This window comes from Podarcis pityusensis (genome assembly GCF_964106645.2).
Source record: "Podarcis pityusensis genome assembly, chromosome: 6".
NCBI lineage: Eukaryota > Metazoa > Chordata > Lepidosauria > Squamata > Lacertidae > Podarcis > Podarcis pityusensis.
Window position 1 is genome coordinate 85,050,204 of NC_138030.1, and position 16,336 is coordinate 85,066,539.

The following is a 16,336-nucleotide window of genomic DNA, read 5'->3' on the forward strand; positions in this document are numbered from 1 at the left end:
AGAATTGCCAAGTCTTTGGTGTTTTGGCCTCCCTAATCTGATATATGAGGGATGTGGGTGGCGCTGTGGGTTAAACCACAGAGCCTAGGACTTGCCGATCAGAAGGTCGGCAGTTCAAATCCCCGCGATGGGGTGAGCTCCCGTTGCTCGGTCCCTGCTCCTGCCAACCTAGCAGTTCAAAAGCACATCAAAGTGCTAGTAGATAAATAGGTACCACTCTGGAGGGAAGGTAAACAGTGTTTCTGTGCGCTGCTCTGGTTCGCCAGAAGTGGCTTAGTCATGCTAGCCACGTGACCTGGAAGCTGTACGCCGGCTCCCTTGGCCAATAAAGTGAGATGAGCACCACAACCCCAGAGTTGGCCACAACTGGACCTAATGGTCATGGGTCCCTTTACCTTTACCTAATCTGATATATGAGTGTATGATATAACCTCCCACATTTTTTGCCATCTAGTCCACATGACTGGGAGAAGATGGAAGACGCCACTTGCTCAGCCGAGTTGTCGGAGGTACCAAGAACAAGCAAGATAGTGACTTTCTTCGCAGGTACAACAGATAGTCACTGTCAATATTGCACAACAGCATAAGCTTCATTTCCTTATCAGCTGTGTGCTTCAAAACTTCCCCGCATTTTGGGCACTCCCACCAGATGTGGAAGAATGTGCCCACACTGCTTTGCAAGCTTATTTTTCATATATATAATTCCCAAGGCTGTTCAATGTGTGCTTTTAAATGTCAGTATATAGTACAAATTCACAAAGGACACAGCCACATTAATGCAAGAGACTTTCATTGTATTTTCAAGTTTTTATTGTTATATTAGTTGTCCAGGGAACTTTGTTATTGGGCAGCATAAAAAGGTTGTAAATAACTAAATATTTTTTATAAAAAAACAAGATAACATAAACAAACAAAAAAACAACCAAGGCAGAACCTCCACACAGATGCAAAGAAGAGAAATAGAAGTGGTAATATAAGTACAGTTGAAAGAGCCCGACTAGATCTGTAATCAGGTTCAGTAATAACTCTTCCAAACACAGCCAACATTGGCATGGTAAAAGATAAAGGTAAAGGGACCCCTGACTATTAGGTCCAGTCGTGACCGACTCTGGGGTTGCGGTGCTCATCTCGCTTTATTGGCCGAGGGAGCTGGCATACAGCTTCCAGGTCATGTGGCCAGCATGACAAAGCCGCTTCTGGCGAACTAGAGCAGCACACGGAAACGGCGTTTACCTTCCCGCCGGAGTGGTACCTATTTATCTACTTGCACTTTGAGGTGCTTTCGAACTGCTAGGTTGGCAGGAGCAGGGACCGAGCAATGGGAGCTCACCCCGTCATGGGGATTCAAACCGCCGACCTTCTGATTGGCAAGTCCCAGGCTCTGTGGTTTAACCCACAGCACCACCTGCGTCCCTGTAGGTTATGGTTACCAGATTTTTTTCAGTGAATCCAGGGACACTTCTTCTTTTCTTCTTCTTCTTCTTTTTTGAAGCTGAGTGGCAACAGGGAGTCAGTAGTGGGGATGGTGAGGCAAAAGACCCTGGGCCCAAGCACACATGCATATTGTATAAAGGTGCAAAGCCCTTCTTTCGCACCCTGTGAAACACAAATGCACAGAGTTTTTAAAAAACTGGGCAAAGGCCGCCCACCCGCGACTCCCGAGCCTCCCCCAATCAGTCAAAACGAAGGGAGAAGGGGGCAGGGGGCAGGAGATTGCACAAGACACATCATATGGGGACTTCTGGAGAGGAAAAATGGTGGGCACCACGACAGTGAGCAGCTCCTGAAGCCAGCCAGAGCCCACTGCGCTACCAGGCAGGCTCTGGGCTGCTGAGGCTGTCACTGCCACGTTCACCAGGGAAAGATTTGCAAATCTGGGGACTGTCCCCGAGAACCGGGGACGTCTGGTAACCCTACTGTGGGCTGTGTCTCAAAATACTCTCGCAGCTCACTTTTTGGTATGCGAAGTTGGACTGCCCTGAAGTGCAGGATACATAAGGGATGCAGGTGGCGCTGTGGTCTAAAACCGCTGAGCCTCTGGGTTTTGCCAATCAGAAGGTTGGCAGTTCAAGTGACGGGGTTCGAAAGCACGCCAGTGGAAGTCCCAGCAAAGGAAGAATGGATACAAAAACATATGGAATATGCAGAAATGGTGAAACTGACTGGAAGAATAAGAAATCAAGATAATAAACTTTATAAAAGAATGGAAATGGTTCCTTGAATATTTACAAACTGTAAACAGATAAGAACATTGGCAGGATTATTGTAATAACCGGCAGTTTCATAACAGTACCTATTTAAAATAGATGAATGAGCAAATTAAGTTAATTTGGATGTGCAAAAGAAGATACAGTCATACCTCATGTTACGTTTGCCTCACGTTGCACGTTTTCAGGTTGCGTCCCGCGGCGACCTAGAAGTAATGGAACAGGTTACTTCCAGGTTTCGCCGCTCGCGCACACGCGCAAAATGACGTCACATGCATGCGCAGAAGCAGCAAATTGTGACCCGCGCGTGCACAGACACACAGGCGAGGGTTGTGTTCTTTTTAGGTTGCGAACGGGCCTCCGGAACGGATCCCGTTTGCAACCAGAGGTACCACTGTAAATTTAAGGAACTGCAGAAAGTGGGGGAAGGAAGTTGAGTTTTAAATGTCAAAAGGATTGTAAAGTTAGCATAGCATAGCTGTCAACCTTCCCTTTTTTGCGGGAAATTCCCTTATTCCAGCGCCGTTTCCCGCTGCTTCCCGCTGCTATCCCAGATTGTTAGCTATCCCGTAGACTGTCCCCAGGACAGGTGAGGCTGCTGATCCCTTATTTTCAAATCTGAAAGTTGACAGCTATGAAAGTTAGAGAAACGAAGATCATGGCCACTGGTCCCATCACCTCCTGGCAAACAGAAGGGGAAGAAATGGAGGCAGTGAGAGATTTTACTTCCTTGGGCTCCATGATCACTGCAGATGGTGACAGCAGCCACGAAATTAAAAGACGCCTGCTTCTTGGGAGAAAAGCAATGACAAACCTAGACAGCATCTTAAAAAGCAGAGACATCACCTTGCCAACAAAGGTCCGCATAGTTAAAGCCATGGTTTTCCCAGTAGTGATCGCTGATTGCCGAAGAATTGATTCTTTTGAATTATGGTGCTGGAGGAGACTCTTGAGAGTCCCATGGACTGCAAGAAGATCAAACCTCTCCATTCTTAAGGAAATCAGCCCTGAGTGCTCACTGGAAGGACAGATCCTGAAGCTGAGGCTCCAATACTTTGGCCACCTCATGGGAAGAGAAGACTCCCTGGAAAAGACCCTGATGTTGGGAAAGAGGGAGGGCACAAGGAGAAGGGGACGGCAGAGGATGAGATGGTTGGACAGTGTTCTCGAAGCTACAAACATGAGTCTGACCAAACTGCGGGAGGCAGTGGAAGACAGGAGTGCCTGGCGTACTCTGGTCCATGGGGTCACGAAGAGTCGGACACGACTAAACGACTAAACAACAACATAAACCTGAAAAACATAATATATATATATATATTTAAAAAAAGGCAAACTATGCAATGCTTTTTTAAAAACCATTATTAAATTTTATTTATACTAGGCCTAACTAGACCTAACTAGGCAATGCTAATGTTCACAGAGAGAGAGAGAGACAGAGAGAGATGTACTCAAAATTTCCTCTCTCCATTGGAGAGCGCTCTTGCGCGCTCCGCGTTTCGGAGCAGCCGCGCCCTCGGGTGGATCCGCCCCGACGTGGGCTGGGCTTCGCGGGCAACCCTTCCCTCTCGGCCCGGGGCGGCGCTGCGTTTCTCGGCGTGCACTTGCTGGGCGGCGGTGACGGTGGTGAGTCCGGGTCGACGGGGCGGGCGGACGGGAGGACGGGGGTCTTCGGAGCCGGGCAGAGCTTCCCGCAGCCGTGCGCCCTGCTCGGCCCTTTCCCCGGCTCTTGGGCCGGTGGCCCCTGGCTGAGCTCGGGCGTCGCGGGCCAAGTTCCTCCCGCCCCGCCCGCCGGGGCGCTTTTGCCCTTCGCGGGCGGCTCCCTACCCCGGCGGCGGCGAAGCGGCTGCTGGTGGCTCCCGGATCTCGAGTGCGAATCCTGCCGGCTGCAAGCAGCTGCCGGTTGGACTGAGATTGTGGCGAGGCTTGAAAACGGCAGGGCTTGTGATCAAATAGCATAGAGATCATAGGGGTGTAAGGGGGCCCTGGGCATCATCTAGTCCAACCCCCTGCAATGGCAGGAGTATGCAGCTGTCCCATGCGGGGATCGAACCTGCAACCTTGGCGTTCTCAGCGCCACGCTCTCACCAATTGAGCTCAACATGCCAGAAGATGGGGCTTTTGTCCAGGACTGGGAGGAAGCTGGAGGGCAGGACCAGCCCCTTGTTGGGGGGGGGGGGGTCCTTCAACAGAAACAGCTGACTTTCAGCCTTGTGGAATGAGCAAGGGCTGTTAGAGTAGCGCATTGGCGGCCAGTCAGTTCCCTTGCATAATTTTGCCCCATATGAAGCATGTTGGGCAGCAACTGGTTTGCGATTTCCTAGTCCTGTTACCATTCTCCGAAACCACATGCTCGGCTTTTCACACAAGCAGTTGACTCAGTGGAGGGACTTGCTCCCTTGGTGGCAAGCGGACGCCTCTGGAATGAAGTGTGGGCTTGACCTGATATGTTGTTGTTGTTGTAGTTGTTTAGTCGTGTCCGCCTCTTCGTGACCCCATGGACCAGAGCACGCCAGGCACTTCTGTCTTCCACTGCCTCCCGCGGTTTGGTCAAACTCATGCTGGTAGCTTCGAGAACACTGTCCAACCATCTCGTCCTCTTTTCCTTGTGCCCTCCATCTTTCCCAACATCAGGGTCTTTTCCAGGGAGTCTTCTCTTCTCATGAGGTGGCCAAAGTATTGGAGCCTCAGCTTCACGATCTGTCCTTCCAGTGAGCACTCAGGGCTGATTTCCTTCAGACCTGATATATCTGGGGCAAATCACACCAGCTGCAACCTGCTCTGGAGGACTGAGCCTTGCAAGGGAGGTGGGCAAGGCAGGTGTACAGTTTAACTTGCTGGGGTGAAAGGGCATCAGGTTGCAGATAAGCCGCCCCTGTGTGTTTGGACTTTACACCTTAACGGCTCTAGGTGGGGCAACTTTACACAAGGTGAACTCGCTCGCTGTTGCTTTTTCTTCCGGACCAGGCCTTCAAGTCCCTGGGCCCTCAACTTTGCCCAGACTTGGCTGCCGCACGAAGTGCAATTTCCTTTGTCACTGAGAACATAGTAGAGGGAAAATCCTGCAAAAAGCCAGCCTCTGCTCTAGAGCACTTTATAGCTGCCTCCTGGCATCCTTTGATCTTTGTCTTCCTCCTTTCCAGTACTTCAGGCTCAGGCGGTTCCTCTGGGTGCATCGCTGGGGTTTTCAGCCTAGGATTTTTGCTATTGTGGGAGGCGGGTGTTGCTTGCGAAAAGCCTCCCTTGAGTGTATAGATTTCAACTTCATAGGCAATGTTCAAATATATAAAAGGATGTCACATAGAGGAGGGAGAAAGGTTGTTTTCTGCTGCTCCAGAGAAGCGGACACGGAGCAATGGATCCAACTACAAGAAAGAAGATTCCACCTAAACATTAGGAAGAACTTCCTGACAGTAAGAGCTGTTTGACAGTGGAATTTGCTGCCAAGGAGTGTGGTGGAGTCTCCTTCTTTGGAGGTCTTTAAGCAGAGGCTTGACAACCATATGTCAGGAGTGCTCTGATGGTGTTTCCTGCTTGGCAGGGGGTTGGACTCGATGGCCCTTGTGGTCTCTTCCAACTCTATGATTCTATGATTCTATGATAAGTTTGGCAGATACCCGGAGATCTGAGGTGGTTGTTTAAGACAGAGTGGAGTATCCGGTGTGTTTGATGCAGGCATTTGGAGATAGAGAATGCCAGGGGGAAACATGCCAGTAGTTTGAAACTGTGCTTGCACCCTGGCGCATGGATGTGCTGCAACAGCAGCTCTTCATTTCTTGATCCTGCAAGGACTTATTGCAAAGGCTGTCTGATCTGAACATGCGCAGACTGGCGCAATAATCTAGAGTCAGGGGCATTTGGGGGCACATTAATTTTATTAACAGCCACTAAAATCAGACATTGCCCTCATGGGGCTTGTTTATGGAGGAGAGATAAGATTGTTGGCCTCTGGAAAAATAGTCCTGTCTCTCATTTCTGACTCCTCAACAGTAATGTTGATGGCTCTAGCTGTAATAGTAGAGAAATAAACATGTTTTTCATGGGGGTCAGAAAAATGGCCGACAGCAGCATCGATAAATCTCAGGAGGGAGGGAGCTCAGTAGCAGAGGCACCACCACAGAAAAGGCCCTGTTGTTACTTGCTGTTTCATTATATTTGCATTGCTTGTTGCGTTGCTTTAATTATTCTTAAACAATAAGCCACATTTGCCATTTTACAGCTGAAAGAAGGAACTGAAATTACTACAAGAAAAGGGGGATAAAGAAATAGGTATAGGCCATTGCCCAAATTGATGTGAACTGCCTGGGGCTACAATCCTATACAGTGGTACCTCGGGTTACATACGCTTCAGGTTACAGACTCTACTAAGCCAGAAATATTACCTTGGGTTAAGAACTTTGCTTCAGGATAAGAACAGAAATCGTGCAGCGGCAGCGCAGTGGCAGCAGGAGGCCCCATTAGCTAAAGTGGTGCTTCAGGTTAAGAACAGTTTCAGGTTAAGAACAGACCTCCAGAACGAATTAAGTACGTAACCAGAGGTACCACTGTAGTTACTTACTGAGGGGAAATTCCACTGAATTTTGCTGGTCTTACTTCCAAGCAACATGGAAGTCAAGCAGTGTAGGGAGAGCAAAAGAGCAGAATATGCCCTGGGAGGAACATGCAACTGATCCGCACCAAAACTTTGTGCATTTTAATTGAGGAGGAAACAGAGAATGTGGGCTGCAATGCAGACTTCTCTCCCCTCTCCAGAATATCAGCAAGGCTCGTCTCTTAACCCCACTCCGTCCCTTAACCCCTTTGGTGGTTGCACCAAACGCAAGTAAGACTGCCAGGTGGATGAACGCAACTCACCCCCGTTCTGAAAATAAGATTGGAATCAGCGAATTTGGGAGGAATGCAGACTGAGTAGAAGTTGATTAAAGGCACAGATAGTTCTGGGCAGAATCCGAGACCAGGGAGAAGAGCTGGTGGAAGAAGACTGGAAGTTTAAAGACTATTTATAGAAATATTGCAAAATTAATGAATGTTAGAACAAAGTGGGAATGAAGTTATATGGCTTTGGCAGAAATGTTATAAGGAATTAAGTATAAATCGATTAATTGAGCATTAAAGGGTTATTCTAAATAAGGTTAGAATGTGTTAAGATAATTATAGGATAGAAAACAGAGGAAGATGGAAAGGAATTGCTGAAATAATTAATTGATGTGGAATACAAAAGGGGAGGTGTGAGGAAGTCGTGGAAATAAGCGAATGAAAGATGTGACATTGAAATTGTTTAAAATGTTCTTTGTTTTGTTTTATTTGTCTTGCATTGTATTGTGTTGTTTTTTGTTTCTTGTTTCTTTTTGCTTCTTTGCTTTGTTTAACTCTCTTTCTTTTTTTTTTGTAACTTTTAAACTCTTAATAAATATTATTATTATTATTATTTTTAAAAAAGGCACAGATAGTTCTGTTTACAATACATTTCAGTATGTTCTTCCGACCCCTTACACCCAGTGCCGACATATCAAGGGCTTTTGGCATCATTTCTCTACTTGGACAAAATAAAAAAAATCCTTCCAGTAGCACCTTTAAGACCAACTAAGTTAGTTCTTGGTATGAGCTTTCGTGCGCAAGCACACTTCTTCAGATACACTGAAACAGAAGTTGCCAGATCCTTCTATATAGTGAGAAGGTGGGGAGGGGTATTACTCAGAAGGGTGGTGGGAATGGGAGATTGGCAGATAGCTGAGATGAGCCTGCTGACGACTCTTAACGACTGTAATAGGTCTTACAGGAAAAGGGTAATAGGTCTTACAGGAAAAGGGTACTTGGAGTTAGGGTAGCAATGGAACTGGAAGCCGGCTCCTGCTGTGTTGTTGCTTGCTCCACTGTATTACTCTCGGATCCCTTTCCCATTGTGCTCAGGGCCAGGAAGCTTCTCGCTGTGACCTGTTGTCTGTCTCTTGCTACCAGAGTGATGGGTGCTTGCCCACTCTGTGTCTCTTGGCGGGGCGGGCGCGATTCTGATTCTTGGGCTTGAACTAACCTTCCCCTTTCCCCCTCTCCTCAGTGCCAAGATGGTGGTTCTCTCGAAGGAATACGGCTATGTGATTCTCACCGGTGCTGCCAGTTTCATCTTGGTAACACACCTTGCCATCAATGTGGGGAAAGCCCGCAAGAAATACAATGTTCAGGTGAGTTGGGGGGGGGGGATGCTTCATCAAGACTCTGGGAAGACAAGAGTACGGACCCAGCATATCCAATATAATCTGATCATTCTGCTCACCGTATTTTTCGCTCTATAAGACGCACCAGACCACAAGTTTTTGGAGTAGGAAAACAAGTAAAAAAATATTCTGAATCTCAGAAGCCAGAACAGCAAGAGGGATCGCTGCGCAGTGAAAGCAGCAATCCCTCTTGCTGTTCTGGCTTCTGGGATAGCTGCGCAGCCTGCATTCGCTCCATAAGACGCACACACATTTCCCCTTACTTTTTAGGAGGGAAAAAGTGAGTCTTATAGAGCAAAAAATATGGTATTTCCTGTGGGGTCCGTACTTCCTTTTTTCAAAGAACCATGTTTTTTTCAGACCTCATGGCCAGTGGCGTGGGATTTTCCCCCTTTGCTGGCTGGAAAGTGGGTGGATTCCTCCCCCCACCCACTTTGGTGCGCTCTTGAGTAAGCCATGTGCAAATGGAACAATGCAGGCAGCTATTGCTACTTTCTGCCAGGTGACATGCGGCCTCCGTGGAACCTCCATAGTCAAAGGCAGTGTACCGCTGAGATGGCTCTTACCTTTATGTTCTGCTTGCAAACGCCCAAGTAGCACTTGGATGGCCGTTGGTGGAAACTGCCTAGCTAGACCATGAATCTGTTCCAGTTCTGGTGTTTGCACGCATTATGTAGGCAGGCCTTGAAGGTGGCTCGGGGTGTCCTTGGCAGTAGATTTGATCTTCACATCATAGCTTCCAACTCTCTCTGGTTTTTTAATCTGTGAGGACTTGGGCAAGGAATTTGGGAGTTGGCTTTTGCAAACGCCCACAGTTGGCAGCGCTGCACAAATGTTTCTGATCTGAAAGCTGCCGCAGGGGGAACGAGCTGTATCACCGCTCTTGCTGGCTTTTGTGGTTCTCAGCTGCTAGCAACGCTTCGGGAGCCGTTTTGCAGAGGTCTCCAAAACAGAGGAGTCTTGTTAGAGACAATTTGTGCACAGGAAAAACTTCCCCTCCTCTTCCTGGAAGGCTTTGGTGCCGCAGTTAGGAAGGAGGCCAGAGGGTGTGTCTGCTCTGCTCTGCGTTGGTGAGTCATAAGCCCCTCTAAAAACAGCTGGAGCTGGGCTTTGTGAATGGTTTCTCGTGGCTCAGGGATGGGTGGGGGACTTCAGCCACAAGACTGGCAAGCCGTGTCCCTACCACTCCTCTCCCTTGGCACTCTCACTTCTGTGTTAGTTAACTCCTGCAAAGAGCCTTTGAAATGCACTTTGCAGGCAAACATAAAGGGAGAAGAAGCAACTTGGGAGGGGAGGGTTGCTGCTGTTGTGTTTGGGCTCTTATTCCCCCTTGTGGCGAGTGACCTGGCTTGTCTCACTTGTTACTGTTTGCTGAACCCTTTGTTGACTTTTGCTTGGCTGCTTCTGGGTCTGGGAAAAAAGAGAGTTTCTTCCTCTGCTGCCATGGTGGGAAGGCTTGAAGCAGAAGGCAAGGGAAAGATGGCGGGAAACAACAGGAAAGTCTTGCACAGAAGGAGCACGCTCAGACACAAAGTTTTAATTCACCTACCTGACATGGTATGTCTATGAATGTGTGTTTCCGGCAAAGTGCAAAACAGAAGCCCAATCAGTCGGTTGCTACCATGGCTCCATTCTGTGTGTGCCCATTGGGTGTGGGAATAGAGTAACACATTGATCACTAGGTAGCACGTGGAACACTTAAACGGCTCAGGACTGCAGTACCTCAAGGACTGTCTCTTTCCATACGAACCTACCCAGACCCCGGTATCATCTTCTGAGGCCCTCCTTCGTGTGCCGCCTCCTTGAGAGGCCCAAAGGGTGGCAACACAAGAACAGGGCCTTCTCTGTGGTGGCTCCCCATCTGTGGAATGCTCTCCCCAGGGAGGTTTGCCTGACGCCTTCATTATACACCTTTAGGCGCCAGGCAGAAATGTTCCTTTTTAACCAGGCCTTTGGCTGATCTGATTGACATCCTATGCCCTTTTAAAATGTGGGTTGCTTTTTTGTGGGGGGCTATTGGGTTGTTGTTTTTTATTTTTATTATGTATTTTGTGGTTTTATATTTTGATTTGATTCTGTGAACTGCCCTGAGATCCCCTGGGTAGTAGTAGTAGTAATAATAATAATAATAATAATAATAATAATAATAATAATTTATTTATACCCCGCCAATCTGGCTGGGCTTCCCCATAGGGGAAGTTACAGATAGGTAGCCGTGTTGGTCTGCCATAGTCAAAATAAAAAAATCCTTCCAGTAGCACCTTTAAGACCAACTAAGTTAGTTCTTGGTATGAGCTTTCGTGTGCAAGCACACTTCTTCAGATACACTGAAACAGAAGTTGCCAGATCCTTCTATATAGTGAGAAGGTGGGGAGGGGTATTACTCAGAAGGGTGGTGGGAATGGGAGATTGGCAGATAGCTGAGATGAGCCTGCTGACGACTCTTAACGACTGTAATAGGTCTTACAGGAAAAGGCAAGGGGTGAGAAGGTGAGAAATGGCTTAGTCATGTATAATGGGATAAGAATCCAATGTCTTTGTTCAAACCAGGTCTCTCCATGGTTTTAAGTTTGGTAATGAGTTGCAATTCAGCAGCTTCTCTTTCCAGTCTATTTCTGAAATTCCTTTGTAGTAAAACAGCTACTTTGAGATCTTGTATAGAATGTCCTGGGAGATTGAAGTGTTCTCCTACTGGTTTCTGACATCAAGAATCACAAAACAGAGAAAAATCTGACATCAAGAATCACAAAACAGAGAAAAATCTGACATCAAGAATCACAAAACAGAGAAACCAGTAGGAGAACACTTCAATCTCCCAGGACATTCTATACAAGATCTCAAAGTAGCTGTTTTACTACAAAGGAATTTCAGAAATAGACTGGAAAGAGAAGCTGCTGAATTGCAACTCATTACCAAACTTAAAACCATGGAGAGACCTGGTTTGAACAAAGACATTGGATTCTTATCCCATTATACATGACTAAGCCATTTCTCACCTTCTCACCCCTTGCCTTTTCCTGTAAGACCTATTACAGTCGTTAAGAGTCGTCAGCAGGCTCATCCCAGCTATCTGCCAATCTCCCATCCCCACCACCCTTCTGAGTAATACCCCTCCCCACCTTCTCACTATATAGAAGGATCTGGCAACTTCTGTTTCAGTGTATCTGAAGAAGTGTGCTTGCACACGAAAGCTCATACCAAGAACTAACTTAGTTGGTCTTAAAGGTGCTACTGGAAGGATTTTTTTATTTTGACCATAGGGGAAGGTTATAGGGCGGTATATAAATTACAACAACAACAACAACAACAACAACAACAACAACAACAACAACACTTTTCTCCTCCAACTCCACAGTTGATGAGGTGTGGACATTTACTTTCTTCCTTTCTTTCTTTCTTTCTCTCTCTCTCTCTCCCCCTTCCCCCACTAACCCCCCCAAAAGTACCCAAACATGTACAGCACAGACCCTGAAAATGGACATCTCTTCAACTGTATCCAGAGGGCACACCAGAACACGTGAGTAGCCCTTGGCACAAGGAGTTTAATTTTGGTTTCTTAAGTGTTTAATGCCTCGAGTGTTGCAGCTGCTGCTGTTTTGGGAAACCATTCTCAGTGCAGCAATCCCTGCCATTCTGCCTGTAGCAGCCGTGATAAAAACACTTGAGGAAATCCATACTCTAAACGCCTGTCCGGCCTCCTGCAATGCAGGAATCTCACAAAAGCATCCCTGAAAGATAGCCATCCAATCTCTGCTTAAAAGCCTCCAAGGAAGGAGACCCCCAACACCTTCCAAGGGAGTCGAATGGCCCTTACCCTCAGATACTTCTTCCTGGTGTTTTGCTGGAATCTCCTTTCTTGTAACTTGAAGCCCTGGGTTCGAGTTCTACCCTCCAGAGCAGGAGAAAACAAGCCTGTCCCCTCCTCCGTGTGTCAGCCCTTGAGATTGCCTTTTGACTGTCGAGTGTCTTGCTACGGCCAGTGGTTTGTCAGCAAAAGGCTTGTCAGAGGCAGGTAGTTCAGAAATCTGCATTGCTGGAGCACAGAGCTCATGCAGCAGCCAGGAAGGTGGGTTACGGAATCCCAGGGAAATTTCCAGCTTGTGGAAGCGAAATTTTGCTGACCTTTCCTGCCGAGAGAGAGCATGCGATTCCTACATCAATATATGTTGGGAGTCCCTGTCTTTGGACCGTTGCACATCAACTGTGTACCTGCCTCGGCCTTCGTTTTCTCCCCTTTATATACCAATCCTTGATATTCTGCTCTGAACCTCCTCTTAATTCCTGTGTGCACATCCCAGAGGTTGGAATGGGGAAGATGCAATAAGGGATACATTGTGCAGAAGAGCAGTTTTTGTCTCCATGGCACCCTGACAGAGCTCCAGAGGCCCGACATTCCCGTAACAGGAAGGAATCATTGCAAGCGTGCAAATTATTCAGGGACAGCTGTGAAATCTGCTGCCTTCCTTGCATTCTCTTGTGAGAATGATGTCCTGGTCTCTGACACCAGCTGGCACAAATGAGGGAGCTCATTCCAGGCCATTTAAAAACAGAAACAAAGCCACAACGCACACACCTGTCTCTGTTCTTGCAGGTTGGAAGTGTATTCCTCCTTCTTATTCTTTCTTGGAGTGAGCGGAGTCTACTTCCCGGTAAGTACCAAGATGAGAGACTTGGGGGTTTGTTTTTCCCCAGCCTGCTCAGTGGGAGCAAAGCCCGGGTGTGACTGCGAAGCCCAAGGTACTTGATTCTCTACTGAAGTTTCTCTGGAGCAGAGCTCAGGAACATCCATACAGTGTGGTGTAGTGGTTAAGAGCGGTGGACTCGTAATCTGGTGAACCGGGTTCGATTCCCCGCTCCTCCACATGCAGCTGCTGGGTGACCTTGGGCTAGTCACACTTCTCTCTGAAGATTTTAATGTTTAATAGGTTATTGTATTTTAGTGTTCTGTTGGAAGCCACCCAGAGTGGCTGGGGAAACCCAGCCAGATGGGTGGGGTATAAATAATTAATTATTATTATATTATTATCTCTCTGCCTCACTCACCTCACAGAGTGTTTGTTGTGGGGGAGGAAGGGAAACGAGATTGTTAGCCGCTTTGAGACTCCTTAGGGTAGTGATAAAGCGGGATATCAAATCCAAGGAAGACCCCAAAACTCCTTTACAGGAGAGTGTAATCAAGTCCAGAACAGGCAGTTGACCAATTTCCTGGACACGGGAACCCCCGCTTAACTGGGTCTCTGCCTTCTCAGGACTGAAACGCCACTTATTGGTTCCCGTTCTGCACTCCACAGTGTCCAGGCAGCTGCTCCTGATTCAAACGTTGCCATAGAATTGTTGCAAGGGACCCCAAGGGTCATCCAGTCCAACCCCTTGCAATGCAGGGATCTCAACTAAAGCATCCATGACAGATGGCCATCCAGCCTCTGTTTAAATACCTCCAAGGAAGGAGAATCCACAGCCATCTGAGGGGAGTCTGTTCCACTGTTGGAACAACTCTGTGTTATCATACTGATTACCACTCCCTCCAAAACCTCTAGTGACTGCCCCGTTCTATAATTATAATTATTATTATTATTATTATTATTATTATTATTATTAATTCCCCAGCCACTCTGGGTGGCCTCCAACAAAATATTAAAATACAGTAATGTATCAAATATTAAAAGCTTCCCTAAACAGGGCTGCCTTCAGATGTCTTCTAAAAGTCATATAGATGTTAAAACCAAACTGGGGACAAAATGGAAGCTGATCTCCTCTTCCCTGTTGAACATTCATATCAGCACCAGTCCTCTCAGTGAGCGGTGACTATTTCTGCTTTTTCCCCCAGCGGGTTGCTACAGGACTTGGTGCATCTTGGATCATCGGAAGACTGCTTTATGCTTATGGCTACTACACAGGAGGTGGGTTCATGGGGCTGGTTAAACGCAATCCATTCGTCGCCTGCAGAGCTGCTCCGATTGGACAGTTTTCCTTGGATTCCCAATTGGATCTGTTGCCAAACTCTTCCATGCACTGTGCAAGAGCTTGGAAACTAGAGCAAATAGTTGGGAATCAAGAGGAAGGGTCTATCTTATGCTTCCCACCCACCCCATAAGAGTAGGAAGCTATGTTTAGAATGAAAATACAGTGGTGCCTCGCAAGACGAAATTAATCCGTTCCGCGAGTCTCTTCGTCTTGCGGTTTTTTCGTCTTGCGAAGCACGGCTATTAGCGGCTTAGCGGCTATTAACGGCTTAGCGGCTATTAGCGGCTTAGCGGCTATTAACGGCTTAGCGGCTTTAAGAAAAAGGAAACAAACTCGCAAGAACTCGCAAGACGTTTCGTCTTGCGAAGCAAGCCCATAGGGAAATTCGTCTTGCGGAACGACTCAAAAAACGCAAAACTCTTTCGTCTAGCGAGTTTTTCGTCTTGTGAGGCATTCGTCTTGCGGGGCACCACTGTAGTGGGATTTTATCCCATTATGCCATGGGTAGGCAAACTAAGGCCCGGGGGCCGGATCCGGCCCAATCGCCTTCCAAATCCAGCCCGCAGACTGGCTGGGAATCAGCGTGTTTTTGCATGAGTAGAATGTGCCCTTTTATTTAAAATGCATCTCTGGGTTATTTGTGGGGCATAGGAATTCGTTCATTTTTTTTCTTCCCAAAATATAGTCCGGCCCCCCACAAGGTCTGAGGGACAGTGGACTGGCCCCCTGCTGAAAAAGTTTGCTGACCCCTGCTTATGCAATGCAATGCCTTAATCCATCCTCCTTTGCCAGAAAAAGAGAAAGCCCATACATTCTCTGGAGCTCATACTGAAGTGTTGACTCAAGAGTAGAGAAGCACACTGATAATTTCATTGCTTTTTTTTTTTTGCAAACCGCTTTGGGGGGGGTGGTTGTTTTACAGTCAAGCAGAATACAGTGGTGCCCCGCAAGACGAATGCCTCGCAAGACGAAAAACTCGCTAGACTAAAGGGTTTTGCGTTTTTTGAGTCGTTCAGCAAGACGAATTTCCCTATGGGCTTGCTTCGCAAGACGAAATGTCTTGCGAGTTCTTGCGAGTTTGTTTCCTTTTTCTTAAAGCCGCTAAGCCGTTAATAGCCGCTAAAACGCTAATAGCCGCTAAGCCGCTAATAGCCGTGCTTCGCAAGACGAAAAAACCGCAAGACGAAGAGACTCACGGAACGGATTAATTTCGTCTTGCGAGGCACCACTGTATAAATTTTGGGAAATCAATAAAATAAATATTTCACATATGGAACACTAGATGATGTACACAGGGGGTCTCAAGGTTGCACACACGCCACGCCCCCTCCAAACACACCCTGAAATCTCAAAACTACCGGACTTCTCCCCGCTTAGAATCAGCAAGGTTGCTAGTTTTTGTTTTCAAATTTATTTATTTGCAAAATGCTTATAGACCACCATCTCATGCATAACATCAAGGCAGCGTGCAACATTATTTTACAAATACATTGTTGTGGTTGTTGTCATCCAACTGTCTTGAGAGGCAGTGGAGTGCACCTTCCAGGGTGAAGTCAAACGGCTGGAGAATCACAGCGCCTGCTGGGGCTGCAGAGACTGGTAACTCATAACTGCTGCCTCCGGCCTTGTTTTTCCTACATTAGCAGTACCAAAGTGACCTCTCTGGGGTGCCAGTCTGGGCAGTGTGCATGGAGGTCCTCTCTAGAAGGTGTGAGAAGGAGCAGTCTAGGAAAGCAGAAATAGTAGTTCATGAACGTGTGTCCTGCTGACATTTCGCCCCCAAAGCCTCTTTAACTTTTTGTACTGAAGCCTGTGTCTTGCCTTTGATAGGGTATCTTGAAGGGGACGGTAAAAAATTAAAACCTCATGTTTTAGAGCAGGCGTAGGCAAACTCAGCCCTCCAGATGTTTTAAGGCTACAATTCCTATCATCCCTGACCACTGGTCCTGTTGG

At 47.3% G+C, this 16,336-nt stretch overlaps 1 protein-coding gene across 1 annotated transcript in view; it reads left to right on the forward strand.

The window, feature by feature from the left end:
* The first annotated feature begins 3,695 nt into the window (after positions 1–3,695).
* The window catches only part of MGST3 (microsomal glutathione S-transferase 3), a 13,379-nt gene continuing 738 nt past the window's right edge, over positions 3,696–16,336 (forward strand). Inside the window, exons 1-5 of the mRNA XM_081012371.1 lie at positions 3,696–3,833; positions 8,263–8,386; positions 11,863–11,936; positions 13,011–13,068; positions 14,247–14,319. Coding sequence (XP_080868497.1) covers positions 8,270–8,386; positions 11,863–11,936; positions 13,011–13,068; positions 14,247–14,319 — 322 coding nt within the window. The 5' untranslated portion in view covers positions 3,696–3,833; positions 8,263–8,269. The remainder of the gene's footprint in view (positions 3,834–8,262; positions 8,387–11,862; positions 11,937–13,010; positions 13,069–14,246; positions 14,320–16,336) is intronic.